This window comes from Cucumis melo, chromosome 7, assembly GCF_025177605.1.
Source record: "Cucumis melo cultivar AY chromosome 7, USDA_Cmelo_AY_1.0, whole genome shotgun sequence".
Lineage (NCBI taxonomy): Eukaryota > Viridiplantae > Streptophyta > Magnoliopsida > Cucurbitales > Cucurbitaceae > Cucumis > Cucumis melo.
In genome coordinates, this window is record NC_066863.1 from 18,763,733 (window position 1) to 18,788,126 (window position 24,394).

At 35.4% G+C, this 24,394-nt stretch overlaps 2 protein-coding genes across 2 annotated transcripts in view; one reads left to right on the forward strand and one right to left on the reverse strand.

Moving 5' to 3' along the window:
• Positions 1–17,712, forward strand: part of LOC103501145 (ribonuclease 2-like) — a 48,576-nt gene extending 30,864 nt beyond the window's left edge. The window contains exons 3-5 of the mRNA XM_008464640.2: positions 579–743; positions 1,063–1,132; positions 17,573–17,712. Coding sequence (XP_008462862.2) covers positions 579–743; positions 1,063–1,132; positions 17,573–17,631 — 294 coding nt within the window. The 3' untranslated portion in view covers positions 17,632–17,712. The remainder of the gene's footprint in view (positions 1–578; positions 744–1,062; positions 1,133–17,572) is intronic.
• Positions 2,834–6,330, reverse strand: LOC127150278 (alanine--tRNA ligase-like). Its single transcript, XM_051087681.1, has 8 exons — positions 6,145–6,330; positions 5,416–5,545; positions 4,914–5,010; positions 4,647–4,767; positions 4,214–4,273; positions 3,422–3,472; positions 3,210–3,305; positions 2,834–3,007 (listed from the first exon to the last, which is right to left on the reverse strand). Exons 1-8 carry the CDS (start codon positions 6,313–6,315, stop codon positions 2,849–2,851), a joined length of 885 nt encoding a protein of 294 aa, XP_050943638.1. The 5' UTR covers positions 6,316–6,330; the 3' UTR covers positions 2,834–2,848.
• Positions 17,713–24,394: the final 6,682 nt, after the last annotated feature.

Here is a 24,394-nt window from a genome sequence, read left to right on the forward strand (position 1 = left end):
AGAGAAATTTATTTGAAGGTGCAAAGATACAAGCTCTTGGTGAGATGAAGTCTCACGCTCGTAAGGGGAGCCTAAAACACTTGGAGAATAAGTCTCATGCTTAGGTATCCTAAGTGGACGTCCACTAATATGCACACTCTTAAGGAGAGCGTAAAAATATTGAGAGAGTCACATTTAGTGGAAGCGTAAGTGAATGTTGGAGAAGTTGAACTATTCATTGTCACTGTAGTATCATTATAGATAGCTACATTGTTATAATTGCTTTACATTCTATTAGTGAATATGTCTTTCCACGAGCACACGTTGTTTTCAAATATAGGTGAGTTCACCAATTTGGGTTACCAAACTTTACGTGTTTATTATGTTTTGTTTCCCGTATCTATCTCTAATATTCTTTGAATTGTGTAACTCCTAGCTTAACAAATCTATTGTCTTTTAGATAATCTTTGAATTTCAAATTATATATAGTAAATATATGATTGTCATACATATAACAAACGTTGAATTCTTTTTCTTCATTAGGTTTTCTATTCCATATATGACTTTGTTTGCATTCTTAAGACTGCATTAAACCTCAGGAAGCTCTAGAGAACGCTGAAATTGTAGCTTCCGATATCAGAAAGTATCCTATTCAAGATGTCCTTAACGCAGTTCACTCGGCTTTCAAAGCAAATCCAAAGCTTGCATGCATTAAAAACGGGATTATTAAAGAAATGTATCTATGCTTTGACAAACAGTTCAAGGTAGGTTCATGAATCCATACCCAAGAAAAATAATCATATAATTAAAAGTTTTCAACTCTTGTTTGAAAATTACTTCATTCTTTTTCTAAAATGTGTGTGCTTGTTTTCTTACTAGTTTTGTCTTCATCTTTCCAAAGGAACATTTGAATTTGTAGACAAATTTCAAAAATGTTTTTCTATAGGGTGGACGAAGTAGTATGTTTATATAATCTAATTGTTTTTAAAGAAAATAAATAGGGTCTAAGCTATTAGTTTTCGTAGATTATTTGTAATAGCTATATATGATCGGTTGATGGAAGTAAATATTTATTCATCGCAGCTACGTGATTGTGATGCTACAAAATCATGTCCCAAATCTGTTAAACTCCCAAAATTTCATAAGCCACAGGGTAAGCTTCTTCTTCTCTTAAAATTCTAAATTCAAAACACATGTTATTATCCTCTGCTACATTACTAGAGATGCATCAGTGAATAATCACTCATATATGGTACTTGTAGTTGGTAAATTTTAGCCTACCCAAGAGAATCTATGGAACCAATGAAGTGAGCGTTAATGAGTTTAGTAGTCGCTCAGTGGACCTATGAGATTAGCCTAAGCCACCTTAGTGAAAGTTTGGTGGACCCATAAGCTTAGTGAGAGCTCAATGGACCTATAAGATTTGCTTAAGAGAAGCACAAAGTCTAGAGAAAACTCAATAACATCACCCATGAGGAAAAGTCAAGATAGCTCCGTTGGACCCATGAGGTGGGCTCAATAAGAGCTTAGAGGAGCTTAGGAGAGTGCTTAAGAGTACCATGGGGAAACAACTCAGTGGGACTTATGGTGTAAGCTTAAAAAGAAGCTTATAAGAGCATAAGAGAGCTTAAAAGGAAATGGAGTATCCATGGGGAGAGCTTAAATAGATCCATATGACCCATAAGGTAAGCTTAATAGAAGTAAGTTCGTAGGAACTAGGAGACAGCTCAGAACGAGCTTAATGAAACCTAAGGGAGACCCTCATGAAAGGAGTTATAGGAGAAGAGCCAACAATAGAGAGCTTAGCCTTCTAAGAGAAGCTCATCGGAGGAGGAACTACAACCTAACCTTCTAAGAGATGAGGACTCATTGTTAGGGAAAACACTCTTAGAGAAACACCAAGGAGAGCTCAGAGAACCCAAGGAAGAAGACCTCTAAGTCACTGAAATGTTAAACCATTCGAATTCCAAATGGACAATTTTCATAAAGGGAGTCGTTATGAGCATTCATGGGTCGATCATAATAGTGATGTAACTACCTGAGGGTCATAAAGGGAGCATTATCAGCTCAACAATCATGGAAGTTTAAGAATGCAAGTATGACTTAAGTGTCGGTTACGAAACACCATATTATATAAATGAGTAAGGTCATTGGTCGAAGTGCAAAAAATATACCTAACTAGACTTGAATACCTATTATTCTCTCTACTGTCTAGCTACTAAAAAACACAAGACTAACTTGAGCATCAAAGTGTGTGTGGCTACACACCACATCCATGCTTACCCTCTTTTGTTTTGTAAGAACTCGGATGAATCTTTCGTGTAAAATACATTTTACGATTGATCTATTTTTTTATTCCAGTAGTTGGTGTTGTTTGTGGAAAAGATTTTCACTACAAGAAATTTGGCCTTTAATGTCGGTTTAAAATCGACATTAAAGGCCTTTAATGTCGCTTGGCGACCGACATCTTTGCGAGCGTTATTAAAGGGCTTTAATGTCGGTTGGGCTTCAATGTCGGTTATAAACCGACATCTTTGAATGTGTTATTGAAGGCCTTTAATGTCGGTTCATCTCTAATGTCGGTGGATAACCGACATTAAATATGTCTTTAATGTCACTTATGATACATCTTTAATGTCGTTTTTCCACCGACATTAAAGATGTCTTTAATTTTTTTTTTAACCGACATTAAAGTTATCTTTAATGTCGTTTTTTCAAATTTATTTTTATTAAATCCTTGCATTATTGTCCATTTTGTATGACACCAAATAGTTAAAAATGAAATCTTTTACTTGTACATATACAAAATGAAATCTTAATAATGTGACATTTATATACAACTTGGATCCAAACACAGAAATTATGAAGCTTAATTATTACACTGATCATCCTTTGGAAAAAAAGAAAGAAAGAAAGAAAAAGAATAGATTGAGAGAACAATAACTAAAACTGCAACTAATAGACTTTTGGATTGTTTGCGCAATGCTGCTGTAGCATCAGCATCCATGGCAATTGTACCACCTGCTTGCTGGAAGAGGAAAAAACAAAAGAAACTAATGAAATGTTTTCTCCAATTCAACTAAATTATTCATCGTCATTCATAGACTTTTGGATTGTTTTGTCTATGAAAGCATGTACAATGTTTCGTCATGTAGGTCCACATAAGGTAGAACAACAGACTGTAAAACACAACAATAGAATGTGAGTGTACTCTAGCAAAAAGAACTCACCTTATTTTGAGCACTTCTTGATCTTTCCCTCGCCTCATCCATAGCATTGTTAAAACCCTGAGTATCAACTAGCAGGCCCCTCTCTTCCACCATCAACTATCATGAAAATGTTATTAGTAACACCATCATTCAAGCAGCAAGTGAGTGTGGCTGTGGCTGTGGGGTGGGTGTTGCGTGTGTGTGTGTGTGAGAGAGAGAGAGAGAGCAGGTACCTGAGTCAAATCTAATGGAAATCCATAGGTATCCCATAAGATAAAAGCATCCTACATGGTAAAGATCGAAATAGGATGAAATAACCACATATTCACATTTCTTGAACATATAGTTTCTTTATCTTCTGATTGTAAGCATCTTAATTGAAACCTTATTCAAGCATTAAGGTCTCTCCAGCACACAGAAATAAACAGCCCTTGAGCAGACCTCTATTTTACCTTTTCAAGAAACAAGTCCATTTCTTTTCATTGAGAGGAAGAGGCAATGTGATGTATTTCAGAAAACCTCAAGCATTTACTTTCATGGAAAGAAAACATATGCAAATACAAGGGGAGAGATGAACCTTAGAGACAAAAGAAAGCATGCTGAAATTAAATGTCAGTGCTATGACTCCAATTTTATTCTAGCTTTAAAACACATCTCACAACGTATCCCCTGCACACCCCCAACCCCTCAACACCAAAATAAACTTATTAATTATCATTTAACCAAACAAAAACCCCTTCCTTTCAATAGTTTATGCAAGTTAGTTTCAAACTTTTCAAATGGGTATGTTAGAGCTATAAAATTGTGATCCAGATTCCCAAATTGTGATTCTTGAACCTTAACAAAGACACATTAAGACAATGATCATACACCTCTGATATAAAAATCTTAACTAGATCCTTGACTAATTTTTTGATAGAATTAGTAGATTCTTGACTAAATGAAACCTCCTACACATAAATTACAAAATGAGGAACGGACAAAGTGATATAATCATTAAGACCAATGTTTTAAAAAAAACTGACCTGCCCACTCAATATCTTTCCTTGTACATCCTGAGCAGCCTTCTTAAATTTCTCAATTCCCTGGCATATAATAAGCAACCTGGTGAGGCTCTATAACAAGACATATAATATTAAATTGGCCTCCAAAAAGAAGTAAAAAGTCAAAATAAGTAAGATGTGTCCAAGCCAATATCCCTGGTGTATGCAACTTTAACAAAGGCAGAAGCATTCTTGTAATTTTTTAATTTTGTCGACCCATTTTCTGAAGAAAATTTCAAGTTTATTCTTCATAACCTTGGACAGATTTGGCCCATTCCTGACCATGCATTCCCATGCCAAGCCTTAAGAGAGATACCAAAGGTATTTTAGTTCTTAACATTTTAACTTACCAAAGATCAAACCTTAGACGTTAACATTTATCCACAAAATTCTCAAACCCTCAGGAAAGAAGTACCTTTAGTAAAGTTTTCCCAAAAGATGCTTCCTCCTCTGCAATTATCTCCCTAATTCGTAGTTCATGTTGTCTTAGCTCCGGGAAGACATCACCCATCACTTTCACCACAATACTCACAAGTCTGGATCACCGTCATCATCGATGGAAAGAAACCATATTAGAAAATATTAAAACACACAATTTATAGTTATATTATGATTTGAAAAGAAGTAACAAGGGAAGAGTAGTGTGAAAATCAGCCTAACTCTTCGTGTTAAAAACCCTTACCCATTGAAAAATCCTTCTTGAGCTTTTAAAACTTCACTTCCATATCGAACTGCTCGACGAAGAATACGTCTCAAAACATACTCACGCCCCTCATTACCTATCAAGGAATTTTTCAAAGCACAAAAAATTATTTTTTGAAGCTTCAAATGTTCAAAGAGTGAAGTTGGATGACAGAACCAAACATGACAAAATATGAAAGACATAATAAATCCAAATATCAATATTTAACAATGATAAGAGAAGCAACTATCACCCATATTGTTAATAATTAATTGTGCAACTAATAAGAATAATTTACTTTCTAATAGTCTATCCACATCCTTTCCATGATATTGACGAAGAAAGATCAAAATTCACTCTCGCTACAATGATTGCAGATATATATTCTTGTGGGAGTTCCAAAGAAGAGACAAAGAGAGAAAAGACAGGACATATCCATTAACAAGTGGCAGGACTCAAAATGGTTTTGACTCGGGCATCTCATGTTTTCAACGGTACTTACCTGGACAAGACCCATCAGCAATGGCAAATGAAAGAGTTCTAATATGATCAGCAACAACCCTGTAAGCCATGTCCATGTTGTCCACATCGTCTGGCCCAACTTTTCCACTATAGGGCCGAGCTCCAGTTGCCTACATTACAAACGAATATTTTATTTAAAAACTGAAAATACCATAGGAGAGTTTTATATTTTGACTGAATATAGTGATCAAGATGGTTACTTTTCTTCATGCAATTGAATCAAAGATGCGGCATTTGAGACACATCTTTTGTGGCTAAATGTTACTATAGTCCTTGAGAAGTTGGAAAGTAATCAGAAACTTTTTATAGGGAAAAAAAAATTTGGTAACTATGATTTGGCAGACTTAACTATTTCATTTCATCAGAAAGGAACAGCTCAACAATGTGAGTGAGTCATTTTATTTATTATATTTGGGGAATAATTTTTTGTTTGTAGCTCTCTGTTGGTGTAATTGCCAATTCCACACACCCTTTGAGTCTTATAATCTTCTCTTATTGCCACCGTGAAGACCCTTTTGTAATCTCCTTGGCTTGGAACTTGGCTTTTCTCTCCCTCAGCCCTCTTTCACAATTTTGTATTAATTATTATTTATCATAGGAACTTTTAAACACTAAACTACATGGGGCCGAAACCCTAAACTAAATTATATCCCGTCGCCTGTGCAAATTACAGAATAAGCATATTTGATGAGAAAAATCCTGATCTTGCCTTTTGGATTGCATCAAAGATAGGCATGAACACATCAGTATCATAATTACTCATCTTGTTCTGAAGCACCGAAGTCAGCCTTTCACAAACCTTGAACCAAATAAATTTGAATTTGTCATCTGTTGAAGCAACTCCCTGTTTGCGCAATGCTGTTGTAGCATCAGCATCCATGACAATTGTACCACCTGCTTGCTGGAAGAGGAATAAACAAAAGAGGAATAAACCAGCGAGTTCGGTTCAGCTTCTTTGACAGATAAATTATAATAATAATAATAATAATAATAATAAAATAATATTTAATATTTTCTATATTCATTTACCGGACATCCCGAGCCGGTAACGTGCCGGTGGTGAGGAGGGTGAGTGTTCCACGTGAGGCACGAGCGCGATGCGGCAACGGAAGAAGCTGCCTCCGATGATAGCACGACGACGAGTTCACACGCGTTGGCGACTGATCAGAGAAGAGAGGGGAGAAAGTGATGAGATTGAGAAAGCAAGAAAGGGAAGAAATGTTGAGAGAAAACCTTCGTAGGGTTTGGTAGAGAATAAATGAGAAAAGAGTAAAGTGTAGGGTTTGGTAGAGAAGAAAGGAGAAAAGAGTAAAGTAAGAGAGAGAAAAATTCAACTTTTTACAAAATTAAAAAAATAAAAAATAAAATAAAAAGACCTTTAATGTCGGTTCTAAAAAACATGATGTTTAATGTCGATTTTAAACCGACATTAAAGATAAAGCTTTAATGTCGATTTTAAACCGACATTAAAGATAAAGCTTTAATGTCGGTTTAAAACCGACATTAAACATCCGCCTTTTGAAAACCGACATTAAAGCTTATTTTTCATTTTTTCCACCCGACATTAAAGACCAGATTTCTTCTAGTGTTTACTTGTGCTTTATCTCCGAGATTCGAAATTAACACTATAGGTAATAACATGAACCATGAGAACTTGAAAAATGTCAGTGATGAATCATATCGTGATCATCACCTTAAAAGAACACATGTCTTGGATCAAGATAAGAGAAACCTATTAGCTAACAAAGAAGCTTGCTAACAAAAATGTTGTCTTAGCTAAAAAATGTAAAAGGATTGGACCAAGGTTTAGGGGAGGCTTTGGAGCTGCTCAAACGCCCAAATCCTATCATGGAAGCCTTGTCAAAAGTGGCTGAGAAATACCCTGGATGTAGTAGATATTGAGAGAAGTAAAAGCAAGATTTAGTGGTGGAAAAATTATAGTGATTTGAGACCAGGCCAAGGGGAAGGCTTCAATAAATGAAGAGATTGGAGAATCCCAAACTAGAGAACCACAATCATTAAAAGGTTAACTTTAGGTGGAAATGATAAAAGGATAAGAAAGTGACTAGGTGCCAACTGTCAGTCTAGAATGTAGACTCCCAGAGCTGGTAGTCAGTTAAAAAGGATAGGTCAAAAATTGTGAGTTCGACTCGAGTAATCTAACCTAGTCACGAACTTGTGAAAGCTCATCAATCAAAAGCAAAAATTTCAATTGGAGAAAGATAAAAAGGTTGATAGACACCCGTGGGCAGTTGAATTACAAAGGACCTCAAACAAGTTGAGGGACATGGAGCAAGCACAAGATCATGAATGATTAAACTTAGGGAATTTGCTAAATTAGGTGAATCTACTCTTTAATAACGAGATCATGCAAGATGGTGAGCCCTTAAAATTTATGTTACCAGTAGTGAATCCATATGGTGGTACAAGAGACTCGATGGAGCACTTGGACACATTTCGATCATGGATGGGAGCTCTACAGTCTGAGATGCAATCAAGTGTCAGACCTTCTCCTTCATGCTTGTCAAACTTGCAAAAAAATGGTTTCATAAGCTTAAACAAAAGTCAATAGCCTCTTTTCGTGAGGTGGCCTGAGCTTTCATTACTCAAATTCTTGGAAGCCGAGATAAGTATTGCTTGTTCCATAGGGACCATGCACATACAACAAGGGAATGCTTTGACTTTAAAAAAAAGCTATTAAAGCTCTAAACAAAAGAGGTAAGCTGAAGGAGTATCTCAAAAAGAGTGTCAAGCTTGTCGATGGTCAAGAAAGATCTAATCGAGGGCAATTAAATCATATTTCAACTCCCCTTAAAGAGATCAGAATGATATTTGGTGGACCATAAGGAAGTGATTCTAGGCGAAACTACAAGGCCAAAGCTCGATAGACGTGCACTAGCCTAGAAACCAATGAGGTATGTTCTTTAGTTGTCAATGATTTACAGATTAGCTTCTTGGTAGTGTCTTTAGCTATAATGGATGAAAAAGTCTAAGTCAATGTCCTATTCCTATAGGTTTTCAATGCATAGGAAAGGAGTAGTTGAAAAGTAGGTCGAATCCAGATGTAAGATTCAGGAAGCACGAGGTGTATCCTGAAGGGAGTATATAACTACCTGTTATTTGGTGAAAGGATGGCTTGTTTGACCACCATGATTAATTTCCTTGTTGCAGATGATAAGTCCATCTATAAAATAATTTTAGCAAGACTTCTTTTTTACTAGATAAGGGTTTTCCCGTCAACCTATCACCAAATAATGAAGTTCCCAACATCTAGTGGAGTGGAAAAAATATGAGGAGAATAACTAATATCCCAAGAATGTTATCAAACTGCTTGAAGTGTACCAAGATTAGAGAGGTAGACTCATCAGCCAGAAGATTGATTAACGTTGTTAGCAATCAAGCCCCTAACAGTATAGAATAGGTTGAAATGGATCTGAAGGCTTTAGTACCTATGGTTATAAATGAAGAAGCTCTAATTAGAAGCGCAAAAGAAAACGATGGAAAAGACAAACTCAGGCAGTGAGGAGAATCCGTAGAGCTATACAAATCAATTGCTTTACTGTTTGAAATGAAAAGCATAAGCATTGGAGCAAGCCTTTAGCCTCAGCGAAAAGAACTCCATGTAGTTTTATTGCGAAATAATACTTATGTATTTGTGTGATCAATCGATGATATATCAACGGTTAATATGTAGATGATGGTGCACCAGCTTAATGTTTACTCACATTTCAAGCTAGTTCGTTAAAAGCATAGAACGTTTAATCACGTGAGAAATGAGGTAATAGCCAAAACAGTTTTTAGGTATACTACCTGTAGTGGCTTTCAAATGTTGTGCTCATTAAGAACGCCAGTGAAAAGTGACAGATGTATATCAACTTTACAGACATGAATAAAGCTTTTCCTAGAGATAACTACCAATTACCCTATATTGACCAAATGGCAGATGCGACGACAGGTCATGAGATGCTCAATTTCATGGATGCTTATTATGAATAAAGCCATATTAGAATGCATGTTCCAAATCAAGAGAAAACCTCGTTTGTAACAAGCAGAGGTTAACGTATCGTGATTGTTGGGTTTTATGTCCTAAAACTCATAGATACTAACTATAATCTATTCACCATTATTAATAAAGTGTTATTATTATAATTTCAATAAGTGTTATTGATTATATTATTAGCTTTGTCTTAATAACTTAAATTCAATAAACTATCATCCTAAGATGTTTGATGAGTGTTGAACAGTATGTAGAGACATGCAGGGATCAATATTTAAGATAAGCTTAAAGGGTCTATAGTATGGTAAGGGTGGGTACTTTATCATAGTAACACTATGGATATGACTCACTTTACATTTGATACAAACGCATTGATCCAACGCGTTCATGTAGGCGACATGCAAGTAAGGGTATCCTATGCAATGAGTTTGCATAAGACCACGAAATTGTAATCACTAAATGTAACTCCGTTAACTAGTTGGGTTTTTATTTTATTAAGATGACTTTAAGTAACTTAGTTTTAATCCTGAGTGTATTATAAACTCCTGTTCGCGAGGGATTGTCCTTTGATTTGTATGGCTAAGAGTGGCCAGATTGTCGACTTAATATGCTTATCATTCTGGGGACAAGACCGAGTAGGAAGTTAGGAACATAATCACACAAGATGAAACTCATTCCTTCACAACTTCAGTGTAAGTAGATAAGTGTTCCCTTAAATTGTGTCTCCAGAACTTGAACAAATGCCTTATCCTCTTTATGGCACGAGAGAGATTTCTATTTAGTGGTTGGACCATAAACAGATTGTTTATTAGAGGAGCACTGGTATTTAAGGACTACAAGTAATCCAAAGGTAAAGTGGTAATTTAACCCAACTGGTGTTACGAACACTTGTGAATGACTAACTTACTAGTATTGATCTATATCCGTGGACACAAAAATATATCTACAGTGAGAACAGTTTAGCTGTGAGTCTTTAGTGAAGTGTATATCCGTGGACACACAGTTAACAAATATTGATTAATGTGGTTAATGAGTTTAGCCAATTAATCTTATATTGTTGTAGCTTCTGATCTGTAGGTCCATTAGGTCCCCTTCCTAGCTCATAAAGGGTAATGAGATTTATTTATATTGGTTGTAGTTTGAAATGTTCAAATCTTATTTGGGAATTAATATAATGTATGATGATACATTATCATATAAAGTTTATATTTAATTAGACTTTATTATATAAATTTAATTTTGGATATGATTCAAAATTAGGTCTCAGAGAATGAAATTCCCGTTCTCAACCCATGACCAATATGAGCTCGAGGTTTCCTTCGTAGCTCCCGGAACTTCTTCGTAGTGGCTCCGTTCCATGCCTCATTTCATAGAGAACCTCAAAGTGGCTCTATTTCATTATATTCCATCCATATCCCAATTCCATGAATTTAATATCCCTGTGCTCTCATTGAGAGAAGAGATGTCCTTTCTAGTCTATCTCTTTCTATTTCTATATATATAGAAAGTGCAAAAATCATCATACAATAAGAATCCAGAAATTGCAATAGAAAAGAAAAAGGGAGGTTTGTGATGATTTTAAAATCTTTTATACTAGGTAATCTAGTGAAAATGACAGAATAAAATATTTGAATGAGTTAAAATATTAATTTAATGTGAATTACATTCATATTAAAACTATAGATGTGTATATGATACATATTAAAACTATAGATAAGTGATGGTGTATATGTATATGATAAGTGATGGTGTCTCTAAATTTGAAGTCTTGTAGATACAGAGCCATCCACGATCATAAGTTTCCTCTTCTCTGTAATTCTGTATAATGTAATTTTTTATCATGCTTAGCCATTAATGAGCTAGATTTTGCCAATGTATTGGTATTTTTAGGTTTCAATTAAAATTCCGTAATGGTTCTGTAATTCTTCCGTTGTGTAAGGGCTTTCATCCCTTCAATAATATCGTTTGGTCTCTAAAACGCTGAAGTCACTTACCAACGAATGGTGCACAAGATGTTTGCTCATTTAATTAGCAAAAACATAGAAGTTTACGTAGATGACACATTGGTGAAAAACAAAAAGGTAGACCAGCATGAGCAGGCTTTGTAGAGGCTTTCAACACACTACAAAAGTATAGGATGAAACTCAACCCTACCATATGTGCCTTTGGAGTAACCTCAAGAAAGTTCCTAAGGTTCATGGTCAATCAACATGGATTTGAGGAAAATTTTAAGAAAGCTCGAGCAGTACTAGAGATGGGATCACCGTGAACAATAAAGAAGATACAAAGCCTAAATGGAAATATTATAACCTTAAGATGTTTTATGAGAAGGGACGGATAAATATTTCCCTTTCTTTAAAGTTCTACAAAAGAAAGCTAACTATAAGTGGAATGGGGAGTGTGAGAAAGCATTAAAACTATTAAAAGAGTACTTAATGTTAGGTCCACTTCTCTGTAAGCCGACAGGGAGAGGATTCTCCCAAACCACCTCCTCTTGGTCTTAAAGACAACATGAAGTCAACTGATATCGTTCCCTTCTCTATGACACCAACTGACATTTAACCTCTTACCTCTATACGAAACACATGCAGAAACAAATAACACAATTTATATGTAAATGAAAATTTTAGTGCAGCCCATCCATTAACAACACAAAAATAAGTCTTATATAGACATTCAACATAATCCTGAGTAACCTAAATACAAGAACCACCCACAGTTGACTCTAACTAGTGACATTATAATCATATAATTGCATGTACCAAAACAACAAGATAACATACAGGAAGAAAACAGGACCCTTAAGCACATAGACAGCAGCGTATTAGGCTCTGAGAATATGACCTCTACTTGAAAAGTGAGAAAATATTTTAGAAAGTATGAGCTAAAACAGTCAAGTGGGTGACTAGGTCTTTAAACAACATTTCATAAAACATTTTAGTCAATAACCATAAAAAATAACTCTAATACATTAACTTGGTAAACACTTAGAAAACAGTATCTCAAATACTATTTTTTTCCTCATCTAGAACCCAATAATCTACTCCCCAGGTGATGGTAGTGCTCAATACTAAATCCAAACCTCAGAGATAGGCATCCCTAACTCTACCTCAAAGATAGGCATTCTGAACTTTGTTCCTCAAAGATAAGTATCCTTACCTCAAATTCCTTGGTGCATAATATCCTACCCTTTAAAGCTATTTGACATAACTTGGATTAGACAAAACATGTGTAAAGTCATAAACTTGAATCCAATGCCTTAATACTCTAAAGAACCTTTTGCAATAAGCAAATCCCAAACTATGACCAAGTCTTGCCAAACTCATTTTCTCTTGATAGCCATAATATTTCTCAACAATTCATGCTCATCGAACACTTAAAACAAATCACATGCTTTACAAATAATTCATAAATCAGATAATTCAAAGCATGTTAAACATTTCAACAATATGCTTTGTAAATTTTAATGTATATCAATATAACTCAAACATTGTGCAGGGCTAGATCCTCAGCCTGTAGATTTATTCAATTTCTTCTTAACATGAAATAATATCAATTAAGTCCAATTTAATCCCCTTGGTTATTAAAGTATCAAAACTTTACTTAGAAATGGCAAAAATATCCAAAATGGCGAAAAAATGCCTTTTGACATAGGTTGGCGAGCATGCGTATGTGCAGGCCTCTGGACAGCCTTGTTGCATGTTAACCACATGCTTAGGGCATGCCACTTGTCACAACCCTAGCCTTTCAAACACGATTGCACGGTACTTCTTCTCCTCCATCAATAAGTCAGCCATATAAAATTTGAAAGTCGGGGACAAACTTGCGATATGATGTAACCTCCCTTCATGTTCTTGGAAAAATTGTTTTATGAAATGTAAGAGAGAGAGGAAATCATTGAAAACATCATAAATGAAAGTATTAAAGACTCTCGTGCAAAGAAAAGCTAAGCTTGCAAAGAGTGCGACAAGGCTTGGTCAGGAATTCAACTACTATGTCTTCTCTATAGTACATTTTGAACATTTTTAGCCTTAGCAGAGTTGCATATAAAAATTCTAAAACGTTAATACTCTAGCTCAGTGACACAAAAAGGAAAGTAATGGACTAAACTACGTACAAGACATAAAGACAAAGGGATTTGGAGTTGTTCGGGCATTCGGCCATAGGCAAACAACGCCTTAGATAAGCATACCCGTGACATTCTCCCCACCTAAACGGTTGATGTCCCTGTCAATTAGTGAAGCTGGAACTCTTTGATCTTCTGCTTCCAAGCTTCAAGGTCGTCGACACATTCTCAGCTTGTTACTTCCACGGAGAGGTTCTTCCACTTCACTAGGAATTCATGTATCTCCCCCGTGGGTCTTCTACCTTTCCTTACTCTATCAACAAGGATTTCTTAGACTTCTCTATCTTCTTCTTGTTTCAGGTCGATAGATAATCATACAACATTGTTGCACCAGTTATTGGAAACTTGATCCTCTGCTGGAAACTTAAGGGGCATCGCTTTTGACTCGCCCTTTTCTCCATCTGCCTCGAAGCTTTTTCTAGGCATGCTCGAGCGATGTCAATCATCTGCTTCCATTCCTCTGCAAATCTATAAACCCGAGGGTTGTTCCCTATATAAAAGGCGATCAATAAGCGGCAACAATACAGAATACCTATTATCATCAATCTCAAACTGACTTCTCCCGATCGACGAATCTGTCTGAGTGTTGTGACCGAATTGGGCTACATTTAGCAGTTGAACCCAATTCCTTTGTCTACCATCAATAAAATGATGTAGATATTTTCCAGCATATGACTGAATCGCTCGGTCTCAACTTCGAAAGGCTTGGTCGTATCAACAACCCCAAGAATTACCCCTCGATCATGCCTTGCTTCATCGAAGGCGACCTGACACTCTTGGTTCACACCCCATTAAATGTCTTCTTTCAACAACTCAATCAGCAAGCTTTCTCTTTTGAGAATCCTTCCACGAATTGCATGTTGTGTTTAGCTCATCTAGGACATAAGTGTAACTCTGTGACTGATTTCAGTATTCCTCAATCACACGTTGCTCCAATCTTCCTTTTTTCCATATCAATTCGGTCAAACTCCACCACATGACCCAACAAGTTTATCTCTCCTTGCACAAAGTAGAACTTTCCTCTCTTGACATCCTATTAGTTTTCCTTTAGATTTGAAAAAACCTTTTGGAGGTGTTCTTTGGGTTCTTCCCTTATAGGGTTACGGGCCACTATTTCATCAAGGTAGACTACGATAGAATTGTCAATGTAGTCTTGGAAAACCTGGTTCATTGGTAAACAAAAGGTTGCAATGGCATTGGTAAGACTAAATGGCACTATAGGGAACTCGAACGCTCCATGTCCTGTGACATAAGTTGTCTCGGGTCCCTCTTCCTCTTTCGTTCTTACTCGATGGTACCCTAGTCAGACGTTTGACTTCGAGAAATACTTCGCCCCACGTGAGCGGTCGAATAGGTCAATGGGTATGGAAAATGGATATTTGCTGCGAACTGTGAGCTTGTTTAGGGTACAACGGTTAATATACCACCGTAAGCTTTTATCCTTCTTCTTTAGGTAAAGAACTGGGCTCCATACATAGCTTGTATAGCTCTACTAAATCTTGTATTCAATAATTCTTTCAACTATTTCCAAAGTTCGGCTAACTCCGGTGGCGTTGTACGATAAGCATTCTTCACAGAAGCTTTTGCCTCTGGTAATGATCCTATCTCATGGTCAATCATCCCTTGCGACAACAAGGATTTGGGCCAAATCTTTGGCATCACACCACCACACTTCTTTAGCACACACAAGGTGTCTTTGGGGATCGTCTCCCCTGGTTTTCACAATGCCTCAAGCAGGATGGCTACATATGTTGGTTCCTCTTGGGCGGGACTTTTGTTCAATTGCATGACCGATATCATTTTAAACCCGTTAAGCTGACAAATGTCTGCTCGTACATGGTGAGAAAAGATCCAGTAATCATTAAACATTTGGCTGAGGGCATTGGTATGACATGATGTTCAAGAAGGAATTCCATTTCAAATACCACATTGAAGTCGTCCATCTTTAAAACCATAAAGTCGACAGGGCCATTCCATCCTCCTAAATTGATCATCGTCCGTTTCCCTAGTCCAATGATAGGTAGAGCAACGGAATCACGACCTTAATTCTTTCTGAATCTTTCTCCTAACGAGTCTTAGACGTTTAGCTTCTGCCTCAATTATAAAATTGTGAGTTGCACCGAAATCAACCATAGTGCTCTTGGTTGATTTCTTGTTGATCCAGGTGTCAACATACAATAAACCCTATTCCGATGGCACACTTGTCTCCCCTGCCTTTTTCTGAAAAGACAATAGGTATTTTAAGGCCCCTATTATAGGGTTCTCACCTTTTTCTATCTAGTCCACTTCACCTTCTGCTTAACTCGATTTATCATCTGAATATGAAGTTAAATAGGTCTAGAAAGCATACAAGGCGATTTTATTCGGACATTCTCTTGCCAAATGTGGCCCCTTACATATGAAACAATTGAGTGGACGCTTGGGTGAGTCTTGATTATTGGGCCTTCGCCATGTGTTCTCTATATTTGATTGGTATATAAGGCCAGTGGTCTCCACTAGGACGTTTGTCTCCCTCGGCACCTTTGGGGGAACTCGGACGACTATTCTTGTTCCTTCTAGATGAAGAATTTTGGTGACGTCTCACATCTTGAGAGTCACTGGTCATATCAAACAACCGTTCGCCCGCTGCATATGCTGACATGAGGTCTTAGACCCTTTGTTCGTATAATTTGGTCTTTGGCCACGGTTTCAAACCTTCGACGAAACAAAAAACTGTCTTTCTCCAACATATCGCGTATGTCTAACATAAGCCCCCGTAAACTGTTTTATGTACTCTCAAATGTTATCGATGTGGTTCAGTTCATATAGATGCATCATCGGTAATGTCACTTTGACTTCCTCAGTAACTGTGCTCGTGGCCTTGAAGTAGTTCTCCAAGGCCTTTGCATTCGTTACCCCATAGAAGGGATTGGGTTCTGAAATCTTTATTTTACTAATAGGAATTATCCCTCTGACTGGCATTATGAGATTCGGTCTCGTGTTCATATCTGTGATTTCATTCCTAACGACATCGAGGGTAGCTGAAGAATCCTCCAACATATCATTTATCATCTATAAAAGTGTTTTCTAATAGCTATATAGTCAGTCCTTCTAAGTAGAGCATCTACTCTTCCAGCCCTACTAGTCGGTCCTTCTAGGCTTTGCCCGATTGATTTATCATCGACGTGTTTTTGTCTTAACTATCAATTAGCCAATTCGGCTCTGATACCACTTGTTATAATCGTAGCCTTTCAAACACAATTGTGTGGAACTTGTTCTTCTCCATCAACAAGTCAGTAATATAAAATCCAAAAGTCATAGATAAACTCGCCATATGATATAGTCTCCCTTCACGTTCTTGGAAAAATTCTTTTATGAAATGTAAGAGAGAAAGAAAATCATTGAAAACATCATAAATGAAAGCATTGTATGTGTAAAGATTACAAAGAAAAGTTAAGCTTGCAACGAGTGCAACAAGGCTTGGTTGGAGATTCAACTACTATACCTTCCCTACAGTACATTTTGAACATGAATTGACTACAGTTCAACAATGTAGCTTTTCTAAAGCTTTCTTGGAACACAATATAAATTCTAAGGACATTTTATTGTAGAAATACTACAAACCAACCCCGTTATCAATGTATTCTCAGATTTTTGCAGAACAATTTTATCAAATAAAAATGACTATCTAAAGATTCTAAAAGGCATCTATAATTATGGGTATCTAAATATTTCGCTTATTTGCATTCCCAACAAAATAAAAAATAAAAAAAAATAAACCACGTAGTTTCTTTGTTTTGTTATATTATGGGGCTTTCAAAATTATTTCCAAGTCTTATAAAAAATAATAAAGATATGGAAAATTAATTTTCAAAACATGTTTTTTGTTTTTTGAAATTGTCTTAGAACTGGAATAATGCTTGGATATGAATATAAAACCATGAAAAATGATGTTGTATGAAAAACCAATTTTGAAAAATCAAATATTTACCCCAGGGGTGTAACCACATATCTGTTAATCATTTGTTATTGCAGAACCTGATGTGATTAAGAGAGCAATCCCAAGAGTGATTGATATTGAAGAAATTATGTAGCTTCATTTTGGGCCTTTGCAAAAGATAAGAAATATTCTTGAAGAAACTATGCAAATTTTATTGTAAATGCTTCAATTACCACCACAAAAAATTTCAACTTTCATTTTGTTGAATTGTATGGTGTGAATAATTAAATGATAGAAAAAAGAAAATAAAAAAGAACATTGTTGAAAAATATTCTAATGTCTACTAAATGAAAATGAATAGCACTCATCGTAATATTAATTATACATCGTATAAGATATGAATCAACTTTTCTCTCTAGGTTTAAAGGAAATAAGACCATATTCCAAAACAAGAGATTAATAAAATTAAAACAAGTTTCTATATATAAAAAGGAAATAAAAGCTACCCAAAGGCATATAGTTTGTAGAGTAAAAGTATTATTTGAGCAGTCAAAGTTTCTAAGTCTTCACTTTTGTGTTGGAGGGATATCCTTTGAGTTTGAGATAGTTTGAGGCTCCTTGTTTGGTTTTCTATTGGCAATAGACGTCGTTGTTCAGCTTGATATGACTCTTAGTAGTTGGGGGACTATCTCTCAACAACTAATACTGTTATTATTATTTAGGTAGATAATTATTTTGATGCTAAGGTTGGTGAGTTTTTGTACCATGATACATTTTGGAACTGTCCTTCAAATTTTAGAGTGTTGGTTTTCATTTGATTTTTGTTGCTCTTGATTAGGAGGATCGTTTTACCTATATCTCTTGTTGTTTTTGTGTATTTTTTTGTGTCTAGTGCCTCAGAATTTTTACATCCCACGAAACCTGTGGTACCATGCATGGACTAGCCTCATTTATTTTGGTGGTAATATTCTTATAAGATTTTGCATTGAGATTATGTTCCCTTATTTCATGGTTAGTTGTTTGAAATCGTTCATAAACACGTGATCGTGTTACACTTTGTTGTTCTAATATCCCTAGTGTATATGTTTTCTGTTTTGGTGGCACCAAATCTAGGGATTATTTCTTTTTAGTAAGGCTCTTTGCGGGAACATTCTTTTCTCGAGATCGATGTTCTCATAGGATACAAAACATACACTACAAGAAATCTGGCCTTTAATGTCACTTGGGGACCGACACCTTTGCGAGCGTTATTAAAGGCCTTTAATGTCGGTTATAAACCGACATTAAAGGCCTTCATTGTCGGTTATAAACCGACATCTTTGAAGGTGTTATTGAAGGCTTTTAATGTCGATTCATCTTTAATGTCGGTGGACAACTGACATTAAAGATGACTTTAATTTTTTTAACCGACATTAAAGCTATCTTTAATGTCGTTTTTAAACCGACATTAAATATGTCTTTAATGTCGCTTATGATACATCTTTAATGTCGTTTTTCCACCGACATTAAAGACACATTTAATGTTGCTTTTAAACCGACGTTAAACACACATTTAATGTCGTATTTACAATAGTTTTTATGACGGAAAAATCGACATTATTTGACTCGAATTACGTCCGAAAATGTTCGTCATCGTATATTGTAAAAAATAAAAAAAAATGGCTTGCACGCTGGCTATAATGCCTACTACTCAATGCCTTATAATTAGTTCACCTACAATGCATACAATAATACCTAAAATTCCAACATATACTTTCATATAGAACTACAACAAATACACATCATCCAACACCTACATATAATCACATATCAATAAACACAACTATATTCAACACTATAAGTCCAACTACTCCAAATCCTCCAATATATCCACTTCTATATGTAATCACACATATCAAACAACACATCCTGCCCTCCATGGCAAACCAATAATAAACACCTACAATGCATAAGATCCAGCACTAAAATACGAGCACACTTTTCCACACTTCCATATAGTACTACAGCAAATACGATCGTCCAACACCTAAAATATCAGCACACATTTCCACCCTTCTATATAGTACTACAACAAATAAAATCATCCAACTCCTATATATAATCACATATTTAAATAAACAACCAACAACTGTAAATGAAAACTCAAATAATATATAAGATCGTGATTAATAACCAATGTATATGTACAATAGAAAGTTCCTTCACTAACTAAAGCATACGTACAAACTATCTAACAAACAACAATTAGTACGGGACCACCTACCCTTCAAAAAACTATAGGACTGCCCGTCCCTACAAAAACTTAACTCGACCAACTAGTAACTTAACTACGAAAATCAACTACTAACTTAACTCGACCAAAAAACACATTTAAAAGCTTACACAAATCTGCTAACAAAAGTTGCCCATTCAGTTCGAATCTCATCAATCTCCTCTTGCCTATATGCATTTTTGGTATTGAACTACACACAAAGAGAAAGATATGGAAAGTATGAGTTTAGATCATAAATTGTAATATGTAAAAAGTGAAAGTAGAAACTTACAAGGCTAGTAATAGAAGTACTAGAATTGTGCACTATCTCATGTATGTACTTTTGCACGTAGTACCCACACCCTACAGAATCCAATTGACGAGGGCACTGCATGTATATAAATTGAATACAAATTAATCTTATGTTTCATAAAAAATAATTACGTGTAAATGCAAATTACCTTTACAGGTCTCCATTTTGGAGTTGATCGATAGCGTTGTAGATCGTGTTTCGCTTGCCATGTCTTCAACCCTCTAAATATTTTGAAACATTAGAAGACAATAAAGTTAAATAAGAAGTAATAAAGTGAATATACTTACACATTTATGACTCCATGAATGTCTTCATTTATTTTACTCCAAAGAGAGTCCAAAACATAAACGCAATTTTCACGAAGATCGATAACATGCAACATCCAATGAAAACTACAATAAACAACATCTTCAATGTGAGTACACATTTAAGCTCAATGGAAATTTATTAATGTGTTTCTCTTATTTATTTACCCGGTATTATATGGAATTAGCACTTTCTATTCCAAGTTAACTGCTTCTAGCTGGTTGGCTAAATTTCTAGAACGAAGATCACGATCTTTTATATGTGACGATATTTTTAATTGGTCAATGACAAAAAAATTCCTTGCACAGTCATATTCATCCCAAAGATATCTAAGTAAAGCAACCATAGTTAAAATATCAGCAAACTAACTACAACAGTGGTATTGGAGATAAAGATGAGTATAAGTTGTCTTATACTTACGTAATATACGCTAGTATACACATGTAGCCGATTTCAACCATGCCGCAGTAATGCAACAAATCTTCACGAGCTAAATAAACAAATTTGTCACTTCCAAATATTAGCTCGTTCATTGGGATGCGAATCATGTCTACATCCTTCATGTTGTTCACGGCATGTCTATTTAAAAGCTTAATAATCCCGTTAACGTCAGTATAATTGGAAGAGTATACGACATCCTTCCTAGTTGAATGCTCCTATCACAACCAAGGTTCTAAATTCAAAATACATATACAAATAAAATCAAAACTTAAATAGTAAACAAAGATACACCCTTGTTTGTCATTGATCGTAGAAACAAGGCGACGAGGCTATTCTATAATGTTACCCAATGCTTGATTTAAAGTCTCTATCTTTCCCTTCACTGGATTGGGTATAGTAAAATTTTCTCCTGTAACCACGTCTACTAGAACTTTAACATTGGGACATCCAATTTTATCCTCAACTATCGTGGCTACTGCAACAATATTATTAATGGATCCTATAGACAATTGGCATGGTGTTCCCTTTACAAATATTAAAAGCATAGTTAAGAACAATTGATCCTATATCGTTAAAAAACTAAAAGTGACAACAAAGTCAATTACCTCAACTCCTTTGTTGCTAGGTGTGTCCTCATCGGCATAAAGATCTATATTAATACTTCCAATGGATGACCTCGAGTGATTACTTCTCTTCTTGTCACTTTTGCATCTCGAGTCATCGTCTTCTTTATGACATATTTCGACTTGTGGAGTTATCATTTTCTCCTTCCCTTTTACTGTGTTGAAATATTGTGATTGAGAGACAAAACCACCCACGCCTCTTACACGTCCACCGTGCTTCTTGGAACCCAATGCATCAGTCAAGATGTCCTCATTTTTATTTGTTGTAACTAATTCATCCTATAAAACAATACAAGTATTTTCATCATTAGTTAGGTTAACAAAAGATTATGTATTGTAATCATAAGTATACTTACAATCCGAAAGGCACAATCTCGAGTAGCATCATCAAAATAATCATTATTTCTTCCTTTCCGTGCTTCTTTCCAAAGAGTTGAACGATAGGAAACATCATGCGTTATTTTCTACAACAAAAGATACATATTTAATCAACAACATATTAAGATAAATTCTTGAATTTAATTAGAAATACTCACTAGTTCATCGGCATGATTAGCATATCTTACATGACATGTTGTGATTGTATATGCATTTCGACCTTCTTTCCCTTTGAATACGACTATAATCCTGTACAACGTATTAGTTTGTAGGTAGATATCAAAACAAAATTAAAGTGAAAATGTAAACTTATTTACCTCCCATTCTTCACTTAGTCTAACATCCAAAAATGATTCACAATCTTCTTGATTTATATGAGAATAGATTTTGGAAGGAAACTGTAAGAGTGATGGTTGATCCTTAGACGGAAGTATATACTTCTGAGTTAACGTGGTCTTGAAAGTTCGAAACTTTCTTGATGCAGACATAAGTATAGAATGTTTAGCATTGGGTAGTAAACCGAACGACATCTACACAAAAAAAAAAAAGCGTAGTTAAACTTAGAGTGTAAAGCAAACTACATTATATGAAAAACATAATAATAGAACTCATACCGATATACAATTATAGATTTTACCTTTTAGCTCATTTAGAACTTCTTTCTAAGAGGTTTATGTGATAGGAATCTGTTGTCGAACACACACATCAATGTAACTTTGCATTTTCTTAGACGTGGCTCCAACAGGTTGCCCGTGTTCATTAAATTGAATGGGCAACTTTTGGCCAGAATTTCTCACTCAGGCCAACTCAGACATAGTAGTTGGCCCACGTGGAACAAATGATTTCTTTCTTACTTCTGGAAGCATTTCTCTTTCATCCTCACTGTTATCCTCCATCTATGAATCTGCAAAAAATGGAAATACATTAGTAAGCAAAGTCAACATACATAAGCATAACAATTATGTTACGAACTTAAACATAAATACATTATAAAGCAAAGTAATGACATACCATAAATATAGTAGTTATATTACAAACTTTAAACATAAATATATTATAAAACAAAGTAATAACATACCATAAGCATATCAATTATATTACGAACTCTAAACATAAATACATTATAAAGAAAAGTAATGACATACCCTTCTCTACCCATCTACCCTCACAATCATGTCTAATATAAGTTGAATTTGTATCATCAGTCTCATTAGGTGTATCAACATTGGGCATCCTTTTAATGGTTTCATAACCACACTCTTGAAGCATATCTCCTATTTCATCTTCAAAGAAATCTTCTTCAATAGTTCTTTATGGAGATGTTAAAACCACCGACCATTCAGGATTTGCAGAATCTTGGACATAGAATACTTGTTTTGCTTGAGTGGCTAAAATAAATGAGTCTGATTTATGCCCAATACGTTTGAGATCCACCATGGTAAACCCAAGCTCGTCCACTTTGACTCCACTTCTATTGTCAACCCAATCACACTTAAATAAAATAAAAGATACTTGATGGTAATCAATCTCCCATATCTCTTGTATTACACCATAAAACGTCATATCTGACATGACAGGGTTTTTGTCCTTAGAACTAGAGACTTGCATCGTAGTAGCGGTTATACTAACTCCACTATTTTGAACTCTCCTAATATCATCATGCCTTTTTGTGTGATAGTAATAACCATTAATTATACCAGAATAAGTGGCCACATCTGGAGAAGGTCCGTGAGCTATCCATCTTAAAGAAGGCGTGATGGAATTTTTAGCTACTTCGAGAGCAAGTGCAACCTACACAATATAGTGGATTTAGTTAGATCAAAAACAAACATAAAAGAGTATGATTATAGTGATTACCCGTGTGGACAGCCACCGACTGAATGAGCGATTATGCTCTTCTTGAATCCACTTTTTACTTCGAGCTTTACCAGAGTTAAGCTTACGCAAACTCTCCATATGTTGCCTGTCATAAATGATAAGTTATTAAGTAATTACATAACCAACTTATATAGAATGAGAATAGTTAGGATTTAACACGTACTCGACGTATGGTAGAACATCATTTACATTCTGAATGACATAAAGATGAGCTTGATCTAACTGCTCCTTATTCGGTCTGATAAAAGAAGAAGCTGATAATGCTGTATCCACGTTTGAATTCTTTTTTATTACAGATGAGTTAAGTCCAATAAAGCTGACTCCAGCAATAAATTCAGAACAGAACTCTATAGCCTCTTCGACAATATAATTTTCTACCATATATCCTTCTGGTCGATTTCTGTTTCGCACATAGGTTTTTAGGACTTTCATATATTGTTCAAAAGGATACATCCACCTTAGATGAACAGGTCCACAAAACTCAATTTCTCTTACGAGATGCACTACAAGGTGTACCATTATAGTGAAAAATGATGGTGGAAAATACTTCTCCAATAGACATAAAGTGACAACTACATCTTCTTGCATTCCTTTCAAGTGTGATGTATCAATTGTCTTCTTACATATAGCATTAAAGAAGAAGCATAGCCGAATAATTGCAAGTCTTACATGTTTCGGTAGAATACCACGAATTGCTACAGGTAGCAATTGTTACATAAGAACGTGA

Bases quoted from the DNA above. Each gene is read 5' to 3' on its own strand.
- LOC127150278 (XM_051087681.1), bottom strand. From the start codon at position 6,315: ATGGATGCTGATGCTACAACAGCATTGCGCAAACAGGGAGTTGCTTCA. The intron at 4,768-4,913 runs GTAAGGGTTTTT...ACGGTGATCCAG, and splicing joins CAAGAAGGATTTTTCAATGG to ACTTGTGAGTATTGTGGTGA. The intron at 3,306-3,421 runs GTACCTGCTCTC...TTTTCATGATAG, and splicing joins TTCCATTAGATTTGACTCAG to TTGATGGTGGAAGAGAGGGG.